Source organism: Oryzias latipes, chromosome 9 (assembly GCF_053564925.1).
Source record: "Oryzias latipes strain Hd-rR chromosome 9, Olatipes_Hd-rR_3.1".
NCBI classification, from domain to species: Eukaryota; Metazoa; Chordata; class Actinopteri; order Beloniformes; family Adrianichthyidae; genus Oryzias; species Oryzias latipes.
The window spans coordinates 2,240,350-2,262,798 of record NC_136245.1 but is presented as its reverse complement, the minus strand read 5'-3'; the positions used below and the strand labels follow the sequence as shown (position 1 = coordinate 2,262,798).

The following is a 22,449-nucleotide window of genomic DNA, read 5'->3' as shown; positions in this document are numbered from 1 at the left end:
AATACTCACTATGTTGACACAAACAACGTTCACACACGTAAAGTTCACACATATATTTACACAGAGTGTTTACACGCACGATGTTCACACATACAAACACAACGTTCAAACTCAACATTTACACAGACCACATTCACATACAATGTTCACATTGACCATGTTCACACACACAATGTTCACACACACAATATTCACATGCACAAAGTTCACAGATAACGTTCAAGCGAACAATGTTTGAACACACAACATTCACATACACAACATTCACACACACAGCATTCACAGGGATAGCTTTCACGCACACAGTGCCCACACGTAAAACGTTCACATCCACAATGTTCACTTGCAGTACGTTCACACACACAACATTCACACACAAAAGGTTCACACCAACTAATTTTTTTAAGCACATCCATCATACACACAACAATTACACGGTCAATGTTCACAAACACGGGGCACACAAAAACAATGTTCAAACACACACATGACTTTCACACACAGCGTTCAAATGCAAAACAGTCACAAGGACAGCTTTCATCCACACAATGTTCACACCCATAATGTTCACACACTCAATGCTGACACATACAAGATCAACCCACATTCCATTTCTGTCAGAGAGATCCAGAATCGGGATTCTGAAAGGCAGAAGCACTAACACCGTGTGACTGATTCATGAAACAAAAGCTGAAACTCACGACTGACAGCTGTGTGTTCCAAAACACTTGGAGAATGCAGGCATCGATCCCGCTACCTCTCGCACGCTTTTCCTCAAAGCATTTTTCAGTTTTTTTTTAAATAAATACAAAATAAAGATGTTGACATAAATTAAGGATTTTGCAATACCACTTTTGACCACTAGTCCCAAAAAGTCTCTTCCTGGAGACATATGAGAAAATGAGAGGGGAGGGCTCTTGGGTCATTCTGAAGCTAGTGGCAAGCTACTCCCCGCGGAGACCTCAATTTTTGTCCCCGCTGTAAACTTGGTCCCCATAAGCTTGTGTGTATCCACGATAAGGTCTTCACAGGAATACAAGTACAAACAGATAACATTCACACACACACAATGTTCACACACAAAACTTACACACAGAATGTTTACAGGCACATTATTCACACACATGCACACAACATTCACACACATAATGTTTACACACAACGTTCTCATACACAACATTCACACACGTATTGTAGAATTCACACACACCACGTTGATGCACAAAACATTAATACTCACTATGTTGACACAAACAACGTTCACACACGTAAAGTTCACACATATATTTACACAGAGTGTTTACACGCACGATGTTCACACATACAAACACAACGTTCAAACTCAACATTTACACAGACCACATTCATATACAATGTTCACATTGACCATGTTCACACACACAATGTTCACACACACAATATTCACATGCACAAAGTTCACAGATAACGTTCAAGCGAACAATGTTTGAACACATAACGTTCACACACACAACATTCACACACAGCATTCACAGGGATAGCTTTCATGCACACAGTGCCCACACGTAAAACGTTCACATCCACAATGTTCACTTGCAGTACGTTCACACACACAACATTCACACACAAAAGGTTCACACCAACTAATTTTTTTAAGCACATCCATCATACACACAACAATTACACGGTCAATGTTCACAAACACGGGGCACACAAAAACAATGTTCAAACACACACATGACTTTCACACACAGCGTTCAAATGCAAAACAGTCACAAGGACAGCTTTCATCCACACAATGTTCACACCCATAATGTTCACACACTCAATGCTGACACATACAAGATCAACCCACATTCCATTTCTGTCAGAGAGATCCAGAATCGGGATTCTGAAAGGCAGAAGCACTAACACCGTGTGACTGATTCATGAAACAAAAGCTGAAACTCACGACTGACAGCTGTGTGTTCCAAAACACTTGGAGAATGCGGGCATCGATCCCGCTACCTTTTGCAAGCTTTTCCTCAAAGCATTTTTCAGTTTTTTTTTTAAATAACTACAAAATAAAGATGTTGATATAAAATAAGGATTTTGCAATACCACTTTTGACCACTAGTCCCAAAAAGTCTCTTCCTGGAGACATATGAGAAAATGAGAGGGGAGGGCTCTTGGGTCATTCTGAAGCTAGTGGCAAGCTACTCCCCGCGGAGACCTCAATTTTTGTCCCCGCTGTAAACTTGGTCCCCATAAGCTTGTGTGTATCCACGATAAGGTCTTCACAGGAATACAAGTACAAACAGATAACATTCACACACACACAATGTTCACACACAAAACTTACACACAGAATGTTTACAGGCACATTATTCACACACATGCACACAACATTCACACACATAATGTTTACACACAACGTTCTCATACACAACATTCACACACGTATTGTAGAATTCACACACACCACGTTGATGAACAAAACATTAATACTCACTATGTTGACACAAACAACGTTCACACACGTAAAGTTCACACATATATTTACACAGAGTGTTTACACGCACGATGTTCACACATACAAACACAACGTTCAAACTCAACATTTACACAGACCACATTCATATACAATGTTCACATTGACCATGTTCACACACACAATGTTCACACACACAATATTCACATGCACAAAGTTCACAGATAACGTTCAAGCGAACAATGTTTGAACACATAACGTTCACACACACAACATTCACACACAGCATTCACAGGGATAGCTTTCATGCACACAGTGCCCACACGTAAAACGTTCACATCCACAATGTTCACTTGCAGTACGTTCACACACACAACATTCACACACAAAAGGTTCACACCAACTAATTTTTTTAAGCACATCCATCATACACACAACAATTACACGGTCAATGTTCACAAACACGGGGCACACAAAAACAATGTTCAAACACACACATGACTTTCACACACAGCGTTCAAATGCAAAACAGTCACAAGGACAGCTTTCATCCACACAATGTTCACACCCATAATGTTCACACACTCAATGCTGACACATACAAGATCAACCCACATTCCATTTCTGTCAGAGAGATCCAGAATCGGGATTCTGAAAGGCAGAAGCACTAACACCGTGTGACTGATTCATGAAACAAAAGCTGAAACTCACGACTGACAGCTGTGTGTTCCAAAACACTTGGAGAATGCGGGCATCGATCCCGCTACCTTTTGCAAGCTTTTCCTCAAAGCATTTTTCAGTTTTTTTTTTAAATAACTACAAAATAAAGATGTTGATATAAAATAAGGATTTTGCAATACCACTTTTGACCACTAGTCCCAAAAAGTCTCTTCCTGGAGACATATGAGAAAATGAGAGGGGAGGGCTTTTGGGTCATTCTGAAGCTAGTGGCAAGCTACTCCCCGCGGAGACCTCAATTTTTGTCCCCGCTGTAAACTTGGTCCCCATAAGCTTGTGTGTATCCACAATAAGGTCCTCACAGGAATATAAGTACAAACAGATAACATTCACACACACACAATGTTCACACACACAACTTACACACAGAATGTTTACAGGCACATTATTCACACACATGCACACAACATTCACACACATAATGTTTACACACAACGTTCTCATACACAACATTCACACACGTACTGTAGAATTCACACACACCACGTTGATGCACAAAACATTAACACTCACTATGTTGACACAAACAACGTTCACACACGTAAAGTTCACACATATATTTACACAGAATGTTTACACGCACGATGTTCACACATACAAACACAACGTTCAAACTCAACATTTACACAGACCACATTCACATACAATGTTCACATTGACCACGTTCACACACACAATGTTCACACACACAATATTCACATGCACAAAGTTCACAGATAACGTTCAAGCGAACAATGTTTGAACACACAACATTCACACACACAACATTCACACACACAGCATTCACAGGGATAGCTTTCATGCACACAGTGCCCACACGTAAAACGTTCACATCCACAATGATCACTTGCAGTACGTTCACACACACAACATTCACACACAAAAGGTTCACACCAACTAATTTTTTTAAGCACATCCATCATACACACAACAATTACACGGTCAATGTTCACAAACACGGGGCACACGAAAACAATGTTCAAACACACACATGATTTTCACACACAGCGTTCAAATGCAAAACAGTCACAAGGACAGCTTTCATCCACACAATGTTCACACCCATAATGTTCACACACTCAATGCTGACACATACAAGATCAACCCACATTCCATTTCTGTCAGAGAGATCCAGAATCGGGATTCTGAAAGGCAGAAGCACTAACACCGTGTGACTGATTCATGAAACAAAAGCTGAAACTCACGACTGACAGCTGTGTGTTCCAAAACACTTGGAGAATGCAGGCATCGATCCCGCTACCTTTTGCAAGCTTTTCCTCAAAGCATTTTTCAGTTTTTTTTTTAAATAACTACAAAATAAAGATGTTGATATAAAATAAGGATTTTGCAATACCACTTTTGACCACTAGTCCCAAAAAGTCTCTTCCTGGAGACATATGAGAAAATGAGAGGGGAGGGCTTTTGGGTCATTCTGAAGCTAGTGGCAAGCTACTCCCCGCGGAGACCTCAATTTTTGTCCCCGCTGTAAACTTGGTCCCCATAAGCTTGTGTGTATCCACGATAAGGTCCTCACAGGAATATAAGTACAAACAGATAACATTCACACACACACACACACATTCACACACAATGTTCACACACACAACTTACACACAGAATGTTTACAGGCACAATATTCACACACATGCACACACCATTCACAAACATAATGTTTACACACAACGTTCTCATACACAACATTCACACACGTACTGTAGAATTCACACACACCACGTTGTTGCACACAACATTCACACTCACTATGTTGACACAAACAACGTTCACACACGTAGAGTTCACACATATATTTACACAGAATGTTTACATGCACGATGTTCACACATACAAACACAACGTTCAAACTCAACATTTACACGGACCACATTCACACACAATGTTCACATTGACCATGTTCACACACACAATGTTCACACGCACAATATTCACTGCACAAAGTTCACAGATAACGTTTAAGCCAACAATGTTTAAACACATAACGTTCACATGCACAACATTTACACACACACAACATTCACAGGGATAGCTTTAAAGCACACAGTGCCCACATGTAAAACGTTCACACACACAACATTCACACACACAACATTCACACACACAACATTCACAGGGATAGCTTTAAAGCACACAGTGCCCACATGTAAAACGTTCACACACACAACATTCACACACACAACATTCACACACACAACATTCACAGGGATAGCTTTCACGCACACAGTGCCCACACGTAAAACGTTCACATCCACAATGTTCACTTGCAGTACGTTCACACACACAACATTCACACACAAAAGGTTCACACCAACTAATTTTTTTAAGCACATCCATCATACACACAACAATTACACGGTCAATGTTCACAAACACGGGGCACACAAAAACAATGTTCAAACACACACATGACTTTCACACACAGCGTTCAAATGCAAAACAGTCACAAGGACAGCTTTCATCCACACAATGTTCACACCCATAATGTTCACACACTCAATGCTGACACATACAAGATCAACCCACATTCCATTTCTGTCAGAGAGATCCAGAATCGGAATTCTGAAAGGCAGAAGCACTAACACCGTGTGACTGATTCATGAAACAAAAGCTGAAACTCACGCCTGACAGCTGCGTGTTCCAAAACACTTGGAGAATGCGGGCATCGATCCCGCTACCTCTCGCATGCTAAGCGAGCGCTCTACCATTTGAGCTAATTCCCCTGCTGGACAGCCGCAACCCCCACCTCTCCATTATGTACTGCCTCGTTTCCACTGTGTGGGCGTGTGCTAAGCGCATTCTACCATTGAAGCTCATTCCCTGACTGGGGAGGCACAACCCCCACTTCCTATGAGCTCACTGCAGTCTGAGCACACCACTTTTCACATGAAGCCGTTCATACTGCAGACATGGGTTCCTGTTACTTTGGCTCTTAGTTTCACTATGTACGCTAATCTCTTGATTGTATTTGTCTTGCAATAATGTTTTTTTTTACTACTAAACTGCAGCATTTTTATAGTAAATCTTCATCTTTTCATAATTTTAGAAGCAACATTCTTTTCATTTTAGTTCCTATGGAACTTCTTCAGTACATAAGTTGGGAATCACTGTACTTGTATTTTAAACTTCATTCAGTTCTCAGTTTTCAGTATCAATTCAGTTAATAGGTTTTCACCACGACCAGGAGTGGCGCTGCCGAGTGGCGGCTCTGATTGTTATGACTTTTTGTTTTTCTTGTCTTTGTGTCTTTAAGTATTTATTATAGTCTTGTCCTTTTCTTTTTTTTTTTTGCCCGCTTCGCACATCACCACAGTCAACAGCATGGATGTTGCCTGCTCCAAACTAGTGCATCCACTTTTCCTGTTACTCTTGTCACCCCTAATGATCACCTGTAAAGTGGCCAGTCTTTCGTTTACTCCCGCAATCAGCTGTTTGTTCTGAGCAGGCCTGTTCTGCCGCTAGGGTTCTTTACCCAATTTTTCCAAGCTGGGATCAATAAAAAATCTCTATATTTCTTCTCCCTGCCGAACTGCGTCCGGTTGTTTGCGTCTGGTTTGACGTCTTTATCTTCATCACAAAGTCTAAGTTTAAACCAGCGATGAAGATTCAGTCAAAAAAAGTTTTCGACCTGAAGATGTTTCTGATCTGAGGAAACTGGTATTAGGGAGATTAATGGTAAATCAGGCATCTGTTAAGAAACTTTAGCACAGAAGATGTTCTTCTGTTAAAAATAAATACTCAATGTATCAAGATTTATGTCAAAACAAAATAAATAATCTTCTTGCTCTGAAAGTTGATCTGAGACTTGTTATAATAATATTCTGTTAAAGAAAAAAATGTCACTTTTATTGAATTTTTACAAATCACAAACGAATTCTACAAATCAACAATTTTCCTTCACTGAATCCTCATCATCTGCAAAAACAAAAAACAACAACAACCTAAAAATGTTTTATTTTTAAACTAAATTTTTGTAGTAGCATTTTAATGTGAAAAATAGTTTTTTCAGAAACCAGAAGCTAAAAGTTATCAAAGTTCAAAGTTATCAACTTTGGCTTCTTTCAGACCGGTCCTTGAAAATATCTTCTTACATTACCCCGGTCCGTGACCTGAAAAAGGTTGGAGACCACTGCCCTAATGCATTAAACAACACGAAAAAAACAATGTGAACAAACAGACTTCTCTAATGTTGGATGTTTTGAAAATGCCACACCATCTGACATTTGATTTTTCACTGCCCTCTGAAAGCAGAACTGACCCCAATCATTATGAAAACAGCCATGCAGTTACAGCTAATGCCCATGTGGGGGCAATGTTGCTTAGATATGGCCAGCCAGTCTTAGATAAGGTCAGGTTTATGCAACAAAGCAATTTGTCAGTGGTGGGCCGTTAGGGCCTTCAAGGCCTTCTCTAAAAGCCTAAAAAATATCTAAATAATGCGCTAATCATATTTTGTCCATGCATACTCATTAAATCATTCCAAATAGTCTGTCCATTCCCTTTTATTGTGTTTATGATGGTTATGCTGCTTCCAGACAGATGTATTTTCACATTGGAGCATTTAACCAATCACATTTCAGCTGTCCTTTGTTGGCAGGCAGGGTCAGAGCTAAAGAGGCCTTCACTATCTGTTCTGAAGGCCCTCTAATGCAAAATCAATCGCCGCGTTTACATGGGCAAAAGTAATCGGAATGAACGCCTGATCGGAAAGAAAATGCGTCATGTAAAGGCGCCGTTCGGAATACTCTGTCCCGGTCAGACTCGTTCGGATCAAAATTTCTTTCCGATCGAGATAGGTGGGTTATACCGAGCTCTGCGGACGCCCCGTGAAAACCGCTGCTCCGCTCTCACCCCGCTAGCACTCCCCTCTCTTTCACCCCTCACGAGGGAGATGCGGGGGGGATGTGTGCCCACTGAGGTCAGGACCCGGCACCCGAGCTCTGCATTCGGGTTCCGGTGCCAGTGGACCGAGTGAACCTCTCTGAGCAGAGCAGCCAGATTTATTAATGTGTTTGAGGGTAGGGTGCTTTGTTACGTTGAAAGTTGTGCCCCAACAAAATAAAGGCGGATGTTATTCCCAGACATTTACGTGCAGCCAAACTGCAGATTGAAGCGTTTCCCGCATGGTCCTGGATTTTGCGCATGTCAGCCTGTCCTACCACTGGGTTCTTCTTCCAGCTCAGTTCTTCCACAAGAAAAGCACTGACCACACGGATTAAATATAAAATGATGAGCGAACATGCACTTCATAATATTCATAACATTAATAAAAGCCCGTTTGGAAGATCGCCTCTTTTACCGAGCTGCTGCATAAATATATGTGACAACGGGACACATTTTCCTTCCGGTATTTTCGACACAACTGCGCATGCCCAAATGATTTATTCCGACCAAAAGTGTGACCCATGTGAACGTTTCTTCTAATCGGAAAAAGGTTTTCTGATCCCATGTGCACGGGTGAATTTTAACCCCACCATTGATCCGATCAAGATATTCTGCCCATGTAACCGCGACTAATGTCGGTCAATCATTTCGCTTCAACCAATCAGATTTTGATTTGGTGTCAGCAGGGCCTTCTAGCAGGCTTAGGCAGCGTCACAGTATTCAGACCTTCTGATTGGACAGAAGTTTCAGGAAGTCACAAGAAGCCTTGTCCAGTTTGACACAGATCCCCAGAGCATTTTTTGATCAGTCTCGGTTAAAACAGACTGACTGTTATGTATCGATGGAGGATCTAGCAGGAACATCTCCCACTGATCTCCTTGACTTCCTTCATCAGAAAAATCTGAGTGAATCATGAAGCAGTATTACAGATTTGTGTGTTTGGACTGACCGTCCCTGTGTCCACTGCGTCTGCCAAACGGACATTTTTGGCTCTAAAGCGAATTCAAACCTACGCAGAAACACAACTGGACAGACTCTGCTCTCAGCCCCGATGATGGAATAGAAAAGGACTTCTGGATGGAACTGAAGACCATTATCTACATGACAGGGTGATGGAACTGTTTAAGGAAAGAGAGGAGGATGGATTTTATTTTCTAATCATCCAAATTTTTGATGAGTGAAATGATAAATATAACAATAAAAATTATTCCAAATTTATGTGATTATTTTCCATGTTTTGCTGGCTGTAGTTGCATAGCGAGATTTGTTCATTGTTTTGTTTATTCCGTTTATTTAGAGGAATAAAAATGTTCTATGAGGGGCCGAGTGATTCAGACGTAGCACTACTGAAGGCCCAGGTGTGTAATGCACGGTCCGCCACTGCAATTTGGTATTGCTCAGGTGGCATGAATCCCCCTAATCACTGTGAAATGTGACACAAGCTGATAACATCATCCACAATTGGCATTTTACTCCTATAGTACAATGGCGTGCAGGTCGTACCATTTGACCTGAATAAATATGGAATAATTAGCCGACGTGTTGGCAGAGCAAACCCGATCCAGAAAGTTTCCATGTTGCAGGATATCAAAAACAACCACAATTAATGCATTTTAAATACAAGAGGGGTTAATATGTGGTAAGGAATCTGTCCATAAGAAACGTATCACAAAGTGTCATTAAGACAAACTAATTTGGGTTCAACTTTGCAAAAATGTATGAATACAACATCTAGTTTTACGCTTGATATGTCTGTTTTGAATACGACTTTTCTATGTTTTGAATACGACTCTTGCAAGTCTTGGATACAAAATTTCCCCTTATCCATCTGTCAAAAATACGTCACAGAGTCACAGGCGTATACATCGAGTCCCGAAACATTGATTCAACTTTGTGGTCAGGCGCCTTAAGCCTAATTTATTAAACTACGATAGAATTAAGCTTTTTAGAATTTTATCGATTCCTCCGGCAGGAAAATTATCTTGATCTTTGTTGAATTAAAAAAAAAAACCTTATCAACAGCCACGTCCTGCTGCATTTTCTTTGTTGACAGGTGACTAGAGCTGATCATATGAACAATGTACCAGACCTGGAAGTGGTGGGAGAAAAGAGCAGCAGCAGACATCCCTCATATTAGGTGTAAACAAGTGCATGTTCTTCATAAAAAGATAAGATAATAAGAGAATGATTAAACAAAATAACAAAACGCCACAGCAGGCGGGGGAGGAATTCCCGCTTCCCTGCTGCCACCGCTCTCCCGTCTGCCCGCTAGCTAGGGATGGGTATCGTTAAGGTTTTAACGGTACTACTACTCTTATTCATACTACTTATCGATACTTTCTGAGGGCGAAAAATAAATAAATAACAAATTAAGAACATAAAGTGTTTTAGTTCCTCATTATGCAACAACATTGTTTTTTTTAACAAAACCTTTTACTTTATACATGATAATGTTGCAGTACAAACCTGGAATGCACGTGGATGTGTTAGACAAGTGGTCGGCAACCTGAACCTCTCAAAGAGACATTTGGATCAGTTTCCCACTGAGATGAAAGCACAGGGAGCCACAACTCTAGGTGTGTTAGAAAAAATGCTTTTGCCAATTCATCACGATAGTTCATTTGGCAATACTTGTATTGATTCAAAATGCCGTCAGGATATTTATTTAAATATTTAATTTAATTATTTTTACTGTCTTTTTAGAAGAACTTTCCATCCCATAACAGACTCTGGTCGGCGTTCACAGCTGCAGACACGCCCCCTCCGCGCGTTCACGCTGCTCTCTTCCTCCTGTCTGCTCGCTCTACCTGACGGTGTTAAAGGCTCCACGACAATCTGAGAACATGATAGTTGTTTTACAAAAACCACAGAGAGCCGCAGCACAGGGAGGAAAGAGCCGCAGTTGGGACTGTTTAGCTCTTTCCGCCATAGAATATCTTCGGTAGCATTCCTGTGCGCGCCGCGTGCTGTCTGAACAACAGCCCCGCCCCCCCGTGCACACAAATAGCCAGACAGACCTCTCCTCTTCAGCAAGAATAGCGAAATTAATATCATCATTAATTAATGGAAAATTGACTGACTTGGTGAGTTAAATATGGCAGATAACGTTTATATCTTGTGGGACACAGAAAAATAAAATAATAATAATGCGACTTCTCCAGTACCGATAGCAGAACCGTTGAGGTCAGATGTTAACGACATGATGCGGTCTTGAAGAATGTTGCCCCGGGGTTCGTTCAATACCTGGGTTCGGTACTCATCCCTACCGCCAGCCAACGGCAGCAGGCGGAGGTGGGATTCCCGTTTCTGCTGCTGCCATCTGTCTGCGGCCAGCTGCTGGATCCTCGCTTCACTGCCCAATTTATTCCCGGTTCAGGTGGTGCGCTCGCTCCAGCCCCTGGACATGTCCAGATGTACCCCGCCTCAGCACAAAAGTAGCCAGGACAAGCTCCACTATATCCCCGAAAGGGATACTGTGGGTTAAGAAAATGGATGAAAAAAAACCAGAGAGCTAACCTGGAGCTAAAGTAGGCTAACTGGCTTTCGACCATGGCGAAAAAGAAAAACATAAAATGAAAGAAAGTTGGGATATTTTTTTTATCCTACTGTAAAAACTTTTTATTTAATTTGTTTTTTTACGGTTAGCCTTCTTTAGCTCAGAGTTAACTTAGCTATTTTTGTTTCGTTATCCACTTAATATCAACCAATTTTGACAGACATGCACCTTTCTTTTTGTAAATCTAATGAGCAGGGCGGCATGTCTGCTGCTCCTTTCTGGACTGTTCTGCACCATTTCTGAGTCTGAAACTATCCGCTGGTGTTGTGTTTACACGATTAGCTGTTGACAAGATAATTCCCCTGTTATGGGATTAATAACATTCTTAAAAGTTCAGTTTTATTTTAGTTTAATAGATAAACTTAAATGCTGATGCGTAAATTTGAATGATCTCTGTTTCGGGACTCGATGTAAAAATCTGTAACCCTGTGATGTACTTTTGACAGTTTGTCAACAGGAGATATTTTGGATTCAAGACTTGCAAAAGTCGTATTCAAAACAAAGAAAAGTCGTATTCAAAACAGACATGTCAAACTAAATGTAGTCATACATTTTTGCAAAGTTGTCTACAAATTATTACACATATGAAGGAGATGGAAAATCTTTTCAGAAGTATACTTTTAAAAGTATAGTTATTTGGTTTGCCGATAAATAAATAAAAACCATATTATCAATGCACCTTTAGAAAAACTTTGCTTATAGAATAAGACAAACTTTATACATGAAAAAAACAGAATCTCCCAAGTCTGTACCTTTCACTTTAGATAAAATAACAAACCACTGAAACGCCACTCAGAAGTTTGTCTTAGTTATTCCAGACAGTCGCAAGCAAAACCAGCCGACCTTAGTATGAACTAGACTGTACCACTGCAGTAGGGATGATTGATGCGACGGCCAATCGCTATGAAGTGCAAACCGGGCTTAAGCGTCTGCACCCCCTTCCTGCTGAATTTCACTGATCTTTAGCAGCAAGAGAACTGAGTCATTTGTTTACAAAAGGAGCAGACTTGGCTTGTTTGTTCCACACCATCCTTCAACTTTCATTCCAGCCAAATCACGCAGATCATCCACGGACACAAACTCTGAAGCGCCCAAACTTTCCACTTCTGGCCTCCACTGTAGGTACTTCATGAATGTCGATGGGAAATAAAACCTTTTTCTTCTGTTGTACCTGTTGTTTAAGCTCTCCGAGGTATTTCTGAAGTCCACAGATCACTCCCTCCAAATCCCTCTTTAGAACCTCGTTCGCCAAGATCTGACCTGCAGGAAAAGGTTATTATGTCACTGACGCCAATCACAGAGCTGCATTTAGAGCGCCGCTTTCTGGTTAGTTGGCTCTCTCCTCACCATCAGTCAGCAGCTGCTCCAGCTCTTTAATTTCCTGCGTTTCCATGGCAATGCGGGACAACAGGCCGTCGAGTCGACCCTCTAGCTCGCTTCTCCTCTTGCTCATTGTGTTCAGCGACGCTACAGTCACATGGTCCTGATAGGGGACAGCCAATCAGAACACTGCACATGGTGAAAACAAGAATTGCCTCCTAGCTGGATTTGGCGGTTTTAGGACCACTGGTGATGTCGAGCTCTACAACGACATTCATTGATGGTTTACTAAGCTGTTTAAATCATCGAGCGACGCTACAGTCATCTTCATTTTACCTTTACTTTATGCTATTGTTATCTGAAAGTTGTTTCCAGGCACTTTCCAGGTCTTTTTTTTTCTTTCTGAGACTAGGGGTTGGTTCACTAGGGCACCTGCCTTCACCCACTCCTTCGGACCCCGGCCCAAACCACACTGCATCAGCTCCTTTGGGGCACATCTGCAGGTGGTGGGGCCACAAAGGGGCGATCCCAAGTCATCAATTCAGGCTGAATCTTGGGAAGACCCCAAGGGCCTTTAAGAACTTACCAGTTCTAAGGTAAGTTAGTTGGTGTCTAATTTTGATACTAGACGATTTTTGTTGTTGAATTTTTGCAGACTTCATGAGAAAATAAAAGTAAGCGGGTAGTGTTTTTTCATTCATAAGCCTCTGTATCCAAGCAATGAATACTGGAACATGAAGTCATGTGACCAGTTTTAAGTAAGCTGATTGGCTACAGCCAATGTCCACAAACAATTAGGAGCAGCTGTAGCTTAATGAAATACTTTTAGAATGCGGTATTTTTAATGAAATAGCTGTTTTATTATTCATTCATTCATTCATTCATTCATTCATTCATCAACAGAAGCTGCATTTTTTGACTCAAAATTAAAATGATAAAAGCAATTTGCCAAAATACCTTTTCATTTTTTTCAATGCTGCTTATTCTGTCACTTACTTAAAATGATAATAAAAATGGTATTTGACATTTCATTTTCAAAAAGTTCTCTGGTAAATGTGTAGCAAAATTCATTTAGAAATGTCTAATTTGACAATTAAAATAGATTAACAGAAATACTTTTTTATTTTCAAAATGTAACTGCATTTTGTGACTCAAAATTAAAATTAAAAATCAATACTTCAAAATGCTTTTTCATTTCTACTTAAAAATCGCTTATTCCGTGTCATAATGAAAAAAAAATGCAAAGAGGGAATTGCATTTTCATTTTCACATCCACCCTGCGGACAGTGTCGCATATTTCAATTCCCTCCATTCCAGAGGGGAGGCGGGGCGATGACGTCAGTGATATCTCTGTGTGTCCGGCTGCTAACAGACACAGACAGACTAGGAGCAGTGCGGCCAGGCTTGTAGCTTTGTGTTAGCGGCAGAGGAGAGGGCTTTGTGACTTTTGTGCTCCCCTGATGATTGTACACAGCTTCTCAGGACTTCGTAGCAGCATTTTTGCCTTATGTGGTCCGGAGTTTGGGACCCCAGCCTCATTCTGAAGCCCCGCTGTCCGCACGGTTCAAAGCTTCTCCTCCGGACTAACTTCGTCTTCGGACGGAACTAAACCCGGCCCGCTAGTCCAGGGAAGCTTCGAAGCGCAGGAGGAGGAAATACTGCTTCGCAGCCCTGAGAAACTCTAAACCATCATATGAATTTGTGTTTCCAGTGGTGTCCAGACAAAATAAAAGCTGTTATTCCCACATATTTACATTCAAGTTGCTCATTGCTGACTGACCGCCTGGAGTTCTGTTCCTCCAAGGCTAATGTTTTTAGCACGTGTTAGCCTAATGCTTCTGTCGGGACCTTGCAGCCAAGAAAAAAGCCCTGACCACATGGATTTTAAAAAAATATGAGCGAGCAGGCCCTTATTAACCATAACAGTAATAACAGCACATTTAGAAGATAGTCTCCTGCAGCTTGGTGCTGATTTTACTGTGCGAGGACAGCTGGAGCCCCATCAACAGTTATAGCAGATTTTGCCATGCTAAACGTTTGCTGGTTGCACCAACACGTATCTTCTAAATGTCTTTTTATTACTGTTTTATTATCTGGGATGTAAATATATGGGAATTACATCAGCCTTTATTTTGTTCTCGACACCACTGGAAACACAACTCCATATGATGGTTGAGAGTTTCTCAGGTCTGCATTGCAGCACTTCCGCCTTTGGTGATCCGGGGGAAAGTTTCGACAAACCGTGGTGCGTCCGAAGAAGGACCGCGGAAGGCGGAAATGCTCCTACGAAGTCCTGAGAAGCTGTGTACAATCATCAGGGGAGCACAAAGGTCATAAAGCCGTCTCCCCTGCCGCTAACACAAGGCTACAAGCCTGGCCGCACTGCTCCTAGCATGTGTCTGTTAGCAGCCGGACACACGGAGATAGCGCTGACGTCATCGCCCCGCCTCCCCTCTGGAAATGCTGAGTGGAATTGAAATATGCGACACTGTCCGCAGGGTGGATGTGAAAATGAAAATGCAATCCCCTCTTTGCATTTTTGTTTTAATTATGACACAGAATAAGCGATTTTAAGTAGAAATGAAAAAGCATTTTGGCGGATTGCTTTTTCAGTTTTATTTTGAGACAACGAATTGCGAATTTAATTATGCTACAGAATCGCTTCCATAGAGGACACCCTGGACAGTTCACCAGTCTGTCGCAGGGCCACAATCACACACCCATTCACACTCACACCTAGGGACAATTTACAGTTGCCAATTGACCTATGAAGCATGTTTTTGGACGGTGGGAGGAAGCTGGAGACCCCGGAGAAAACCCACGCATACACGGGGAGAACATGCAAAGTCCACACAGAAAGGTCCCCCATTGGTGTTCAGGTCCCCCAGCTGGGAGCGCTAACCCCTGCTCCACCGTGCAGCCTGTTTTTTATTGTTTTATTTATCTAAAAAAAGTCAATTGTGACTTTTAAAAAAATATTTCATAGTATTTATACTTTAGTTCAATATTTTTGCAGACTTTGTAGACATTATTTTCAGTTTTTTTCCTGACTTTCTCTTTAAATTGTTAACTTAAAATATGAAGAAAATATCTAGTGTAAATAAAAAAGGTGTTTGTTTGTGTTTATACAATAATTCTATAAACATTATAAGTCATGAAGATGTCAGTACTTACTCTGCCTCACAGCATTGGAGTAGCTTCAAATGCAATTTTCTTGATTATTGTCCTAATTATTTATTATTTGATAATAAAGAAAAATAAATCAATTTGAAATCAACTTTAATTCTTATAGTTTGTTTGACTACCTTTGCGAAGATACTTCCCTTTCTTGGATTGGACAGTAATGAGAAAGTTATGAAAAGAAGAACTCTCATCTCTGCTTCAGGTCACAAACATTTTTTTTCTTTATATTTCAGGAATTCAATAAATGTTAAAATTGTAGCGACATACATAATTAACAGGTCTTATTCATACATTTTTATTAATAAAACAATATACTGCTTTTCTGTTCAACAAAAATTAATTTTTATCAGTTAGAAATTAACACCAAGAAAGTGATGCAGGTTTAGTCGTGTGTAAAAGATTTTCCTGTTTTTGTTCCGTGCGTGTTTCTGAAGTCACTTCTGGATGTGAAATAGTTATAATTTTGCCACCATGTCGTCTCGTCACTTGATGTTTTCGGTGACTTTAATGTTTTTTATCTCTCAGGAAGGGGGGAGAGCCTCCCCGGACTCTCGGACGCGCCTCGCGGGTCGGAAGCATCAATCAGTTCCTCCAGAAAACTCCGTCATTGTACTCACAAACAACAAAGATGTCCGCTCGTCCTCCTCCGTTCTCCAGCTGTCAGACGTCCGTTCCGCCGCCTTTCTCTTATCTTGTTACTGTATTCCCGACATAAACTTTATTCTTCCTTCACTTCGCTGTTCTTTGAATTCGTTCAGTAAATGTCTGTTTCAACCAATCACAGAGCTAGCTGCTGACTGACAGTCCGATCTGTCCAATCAGGAGTCAGCAGAAGGAAAGTTGGGAGTTGTTTCTTAAAGAGACAGGCACCTATTTGTGGCTTAGAGGTGTTAGTTATTTATTTATTTTTTGCGTAATTAACATCCATTTAGGCTTTCTAAGTATCATTATTGTTTTGTAAAAAATGGCTGTACAATTTTTATCGTTATAAAACATAACCTCTGCACTTTGGCTATAAATATTTGGGTTATATTTATGCCTCTTAAGCACACAAAGTAAAACTAATCTTGCTTTGCAACAACATATTCTGTCCTGTAAAATGTGCTGTTACACAAACCTTCAATGATAAGAACCCATGAAAAAGGCCCAAAGGCATTCAGATAAAAGTGTCATTCCTCTTCAAGCGCTCTTGCCTCCTCATCAGCATAGTCTACGGCAGGGGTCGGGAACCTATGGCTCGCGAGCCATATATGGCTCTTTTGATGGTCACATGTGGCTCGCAGACAAATCTTTAATTCAATTTTTTTTTTTTTTTCATTAGACCAGTCCTTCTCGTGCGCGATGCGATGGCAGAGGCGCGCAGTAGTAGCAGTGCTTAGAGAGAGAAATCTGCGCCAGCACTAGTATAAGTTTAAAATTGTCTATTAATTCACAGAGTTTGTATCACCCGGAAACCTGTGAATTGCCGTGCCTAAAACTGCGCGCTCCCGTCTCTGAGAAAGAGCGCGCAGTAGCGGGGACGGGATGTGTGAGGAAGAAAGCAGAGGGTGGGGCTGAGGTGTTCTGGGGACAGGCTGCAGGTGAATCGCGCAGGGATTGTAAAAACGTAAAACCCGCTGCCCGTCACTCACTGCAGCGTGTGAGTGTGAGTGTGGCTCCCCGTCTGCATGTGAGCAGTCTTTGTCACATCTACAAAACATTCATACCAACCTAAGATCACGTTTAAAGTCTCAACGCCTGCATGAAGCAGAAACTCACCACGTAAACCAGACTAGACCATCAGCAAAACTACCACGAGAAATACTCATCATTTATTAGAAACAGCATAACAATGTTATTAAAAAGAATCCACAGACTTATTGTACTTTAAAAATGTTGAAATTACATCAAATGCACACATTCACTTGTATTTTAGTTTTAAACATATTGTCGCGGACTGAGTTGGGTGGCTGTTGGGCCGCGTTAAAAGTTCTGGAGTTCATGGAACGCATCGATCATGCAGAGATCTGATTGGCTCTCAGTTCTGTCGCTCAGCCTGTTGTTAGGTAGTTTGGACCAATGGGGTTCAGCTATGGGCCGAATAAGGGAAATGGGAGAGCTGCAGCGGGAGCAGGGGAATATAAAGTTGGGAGACGCGCTCTCGTCTCGTCTCGGCGGGAGAGATTCAGGAGTTGCTGAATTAATTGTACGGCGTTTGATGCGGTCTGCAGTAACCAGAATAAAGAACCTTAAGTCTCCGTGCCTCAGTGTGTGAAAGGGACACTACATTATTGTATGGCTCTTTCGAAATTACATTTCAAAATATGTGGCGTTTATGGCTCTCTTGGCCAAAAAGGTTCCCGACCCCTGGTCTACGGGGTGGTCAGGTCATGCAGATCACCGTTGACTCACGTAACCCTTGTGCTATCCTATGGGGTCAAGATGACCATTGACGTGTTCTCCCTACCATGACAAAGGTGCATTAAGGTGAAGAGGATTTCATGTAATCCATGGAAACCAGTGAAGATCACAAATCATTGAAGAAAAAAGGTTCAGAGCACTGTCAAGTGGGTCTAGATGACCCAACTCCCAATGTCAAAGGCTACGTTCACACTGCAGGGCTTAATGCTCAATTCAGATTTTTTTTTTAAATCAGATTTTTTTGCAAGGCCGTTCACGCTTCCAATTAAATACGAACTTGTATGATCTCCTGTGTGACCGTGAAATGACCCCGAAGTGACCCCCATGCGCAGAATAGTACTCAATGGTGAACGACGTCACTTGTTGTTTTGTGGAAGTAGCTAACGTTAACAATGGATGTCAAAAACAGTGTCTCTCCTGGGGGGCAGTATGGCCCATTGACAGCAAAACAAAGTACTCTATGTTGAGGAAACCAACATTCATGTTTACAGATTATAAATCTTTATTTTAACATTTTTATGAAATGAAATTTCACAGACAAACATCAGTCGAGACTTTAGCTCAGATACATTCATTCAGCATAAAGTAAACACTAAAATCCTCCATCTGGGCTTGGTGCTTCTGACACAAGTCAGAGCTGCAGTCTGTCGACAGGAGCTCCACCAGTGCCTCCGAATCCAAGGCCAAGCGATACCTGAAGGACACAACACATGAGCCTTACAAACCCCAGGACCAGACGTGAGAGAGAGGCAGAGACACACTCACTTGAAGTGTCTGCCATTTTGGACTTCTGAGCCTCTGGATCCAAATACCAGATACTGTTTGTTGTCTTGAAGGTTGATGCTGGTGCATGTCGCCTTCTTCACTAGCTCCACTTCAGATTTAGGATTTAAAGCCTCAAGATCTGCAACACACAACAAACCACCCCTCAAACATGGTACTGCTGATCTCATTTATATAATCTTTGTGGATTCTGTGTAAAGCTCAACCTCACAACCCAACTGTACACTGCTGACAAATGACAGGGAGCTGAGCATCTCAACTATAGAGCTACATTTGAAATAAAAATGGATAAATTCCTTCCTTAATAAAATACATTCTTCAATTAAATAGTAACTCAACTTTTACAATGAAATTTTCTTGTCTTCTCGTTTAACCTAAACCCAAATGTCTTCAGGATTTAGGTTCTTGGCTTGTTTTGATTCAAAACATACGACGGGAGCAAACAAAAGTTTAGATTAAAGAAAATGCTGGAGTTGATATGTGAAGGCAGTGTCACTTGTTCTTAGTAATGCACATGCACATTCTTCTTTTTAAGTTTTCCTTTAAACCATCAGGTGCTGCCCCCTATTACGTCCAATTAGCAGGAAGCACAGATCTAGTTTAGTGATTGTGTACTAATTGACTCATGATGTAATAGCTTGTTTCTTTGAGAAATGTCCTAAAAGGATCGTGGTAAGTTTTGAATGAATTGAACATGACCTGTCAAAGATGGTGGATTTTTTTTTAGGGGCCACTGAGGTGGAAAGCAGGTTTTCGGGGGAGGGGGGGGGGGTCCTCTAACAAGACCCCCCCATTGAAGGCATCACTAAGGCAATTGTTCAAACTTGTGTCCACATGTCTGTTCTATAGCTGCCCGCGTTTACCTTTGCAAAATGGCGGCTGGCTAAAACCAGTCAACAGACTCCATGCCGGTAATATTCTCCGCTTTGTGGTCTCACCTTTTTCCGTATTCTTGAGGACTTCAACCACAGAGGCAGAGTAGATCATAAAGTCTCCTTCTGAGGCCGATGACCTCACCGCCACTATCAGGCCTGCAGAGGGAAGCAGAACAGCGGTCACACTAATGTTCTCACAGAGAGGCCTGGAGGTGCAGCTGCAGGACACCCGAGCAAAGCATCCAGTTATCTGAGAGAAGGAGGCATCAGTAAGCGTGTTAGTGTAGTATGAAATCAAGAATGAAAAAAAGCAACAAACAACCCTCATATAGACTGTTTCTGTCACGTATTTTTACTTCATCAGGAAATAACTTGATGTCAAACAAAGATGTACAACAGGCTGCTGTAAAAGTAAACGAGGAGGGTCGTAGTTTGCTTTGGCACAGAATGACATGTAATGCAAAGCCAAATAAGACTAAATAGTTTTTTTTGGAAGTAGGACTTTACCCTGTAACCACAGACAAGAAAGTTAATGTTTTCTTTTCCACAGCATTTGTCCATAGCTGAGTGTGCAGACAGAAACGGAGTCTTTTGTGTTTGAAAAACTGCATTTTTATGATTGGGTTATTTTTGAAACTCATTGGAAAACCTGGATATATATATACAGCAGAGCAACAAAGTCATTGATCCCTTTATGTAGGTTGTGTAACACAGCCACTACGTTCATTTTCCACGTATGAAATGTTGGTCTTTCGTGAATCATGCGTGACAAAGATAGTTCATTTTGACCTGTTAAAAATTTTTGGTTGACTGACAATTATGGAGTTTGTGCATATTTTATGTAGTTTATACGCAATTATTACATTGATCTGATGTAATTGTGCTTGCGACATATAACTTCTATATCGCGTATATGGCGCTCACATAATGTTTAAATTACGTATTTGATGCATGAATCATTTATGAATTACAGATAAATAGCACAATAATCACGCACCGTTTGTGTTCTACATCACATGTTGTTTGCATGGTTTATTCGTATTTCTTCCGTGGTTTTAACGTGGTTAATTAAGTATATCTATGAATATCTATGAAAATTTCACATAAATACCACACCACAGCTTTTAATCACTTTTTCCACGTATATTCAATTTTCATTCTTGCAACATGCACAAAACATACATAGTGGCTGTGTGAAATACTCTTTAAAGAGAAATTGACAGTCTATCATCCTAATGGTAGGTTCATTTGCACAGTGAAAGATACTACTTTAAAGACTTTTATTTTGTGTATTTGTGCATGTAAGCATTAACAGTTCTGGTATACACAGACCAAAAAGATTCTCTCAATCAACCTGTCACCAGAACTAAAGACACCTGTTTGAACCAATCACCTGTATAAATTCCAACTTGGCTAAAAAAGGGTTTGTGAAAAGTCCCCATTCCAATAGCCAGCTCTGGTGTGTGTGTCCCACAGTTTCACACATTTCTGGTGAGGAAGGGCTTTAATCATACTGTGTGCGGTCAAAATGGTCACTTGGTTAAGACACATTGCTAAAGATAGACCCTGAGAGCTGATGCAGAGATGAGTAGAAGACGTTCAGAGCTCCATCTTACCGTATTTGACGTGCGGCTGGCAGAGCTCCTCTCTCCGTTGGACTGATGTCAGACTGAGGTCAACGTTTCCTCTGTAGGCCGCACACGCAGCTACACAACATCACAAAACAAATCTTTCAGTCTCTTTCCAACACAACAGGCTGACTGGACCCAAATCCTGACATACCCGTCATGCACTGGCACTGTTCGCCCAGGCAGAGGCGCTGAAGCATTTGGTGCTGGGGGGAGAACTCTTTGGTGCACAAGCTGCCTGCAACCCAGACACACAGAATCCAGCTGTTTGGCTCAGTCTCTACACACAGAGGTTCTTCTGGAGCCAGGCTCTGATACTAACCTCTGTCCTGTCGCTCACTGACAGTGAACAGGCAGTCGCTGGCGCCAACCACCTTAAACCTGGTTCTGACCCGAAACCCAACGCACAGGAAGATATCTGAGGGAACCTGAAGACACAAAACTGCTCTACAGCCTGACCGAAAGCATAGAAATTTATGAGGTGGACATGATTAAACATCCTTGTAGACTATAAATGGAGGGGGGGGTCATGAGGATTTTTACAGCTGTGGACCTAAAAAAAACTGCTGACTGAAGGGTCACCTGCACGGCCCATTCCTTTAACCAGTGCAGGGATGCTTT

The 22,449-nt window shown here is 41.3% G+C and overlaps 2 protein-coding genes and 1 non-coding gene across 5 annotated transcripts in view; all 3 read right to left on the bottom strand.

Moving 5' to 3' along the window:
* Positions 1–16,915, bottom strand: part of LOC101172418 (uncharacterized) — a 43,274-nt gene extending 26,359 nt beyond the window's left edge. For 2 of the 3 annotated variants that reach the window (XR_013658039.1, XM_078952427.1), the window contains exons 1-3: positions 16,760–16,913; positions 12,987–13,122; positions 12,811–12,899 (exon numbers count right to left, since the gene is read on the bottom strand). Coding sequence is in view for 2 of the 3 variants with exons in the window: in XM_078952427.1 (XP_078808553.1) it covers positions 12,811–12,899; positions 12,987–13,092 (195 nt within the window). In the remaining variant the exon portion in view is untranslated. Of the gene's footprint in view, positions 1–12,810; positions 12,900–12,986; positions 13,123–16,759 lie in introns of all 3 variants that reach the window. The other variant, XM_011479714.4, reaches the window with a different exon arrangement.
* On the bottom strand, positions 5,850–5,922 carry trnaa-agc (transfer RNA alanine (anticodon AGC)). Its single transcript has one exon. It is a non-coding gene; the product is annotated as a tRNA-Ala (tRNA).
* A 2,111-nt stretch (positions 16,916–19,026) lies between the features above and the next one.
* Positions 19,027–22,449, bottom strand: part of c5 (complement component 5) — a 44,079-nt gene continuing 40,656 nt past the window's right edge. The window contains exons 37-42 of the mRNA XM_011479715.4: positions 22,151–22,256; positions 21,983–22,066; positions 21,817–21,906; positions 20,264–20,356; positions 19,308–19,446; positions 19,027–19,236 (exon numbers count right to left, since the gene is read on the bottom strand). Coding sequence (XP_011478017.1) covers positions 19,104–19,236; positions 19,308–19,446; positions 20,264–20,356; positions 21,817–21,906; positions 21,983–22,066; positions 22,151–22,256 — 645 coding nt within the window. The 3' untranslated portion in view covers positions 19,027–19,103. The remainder of the gene's footprint in view (positions 19,237–19,307; positions 19,447–20,263; positions 20,357–21,816; positions 21,907–21,982; positions 22,067–22,150; positions 22,257–22,449) is intronic.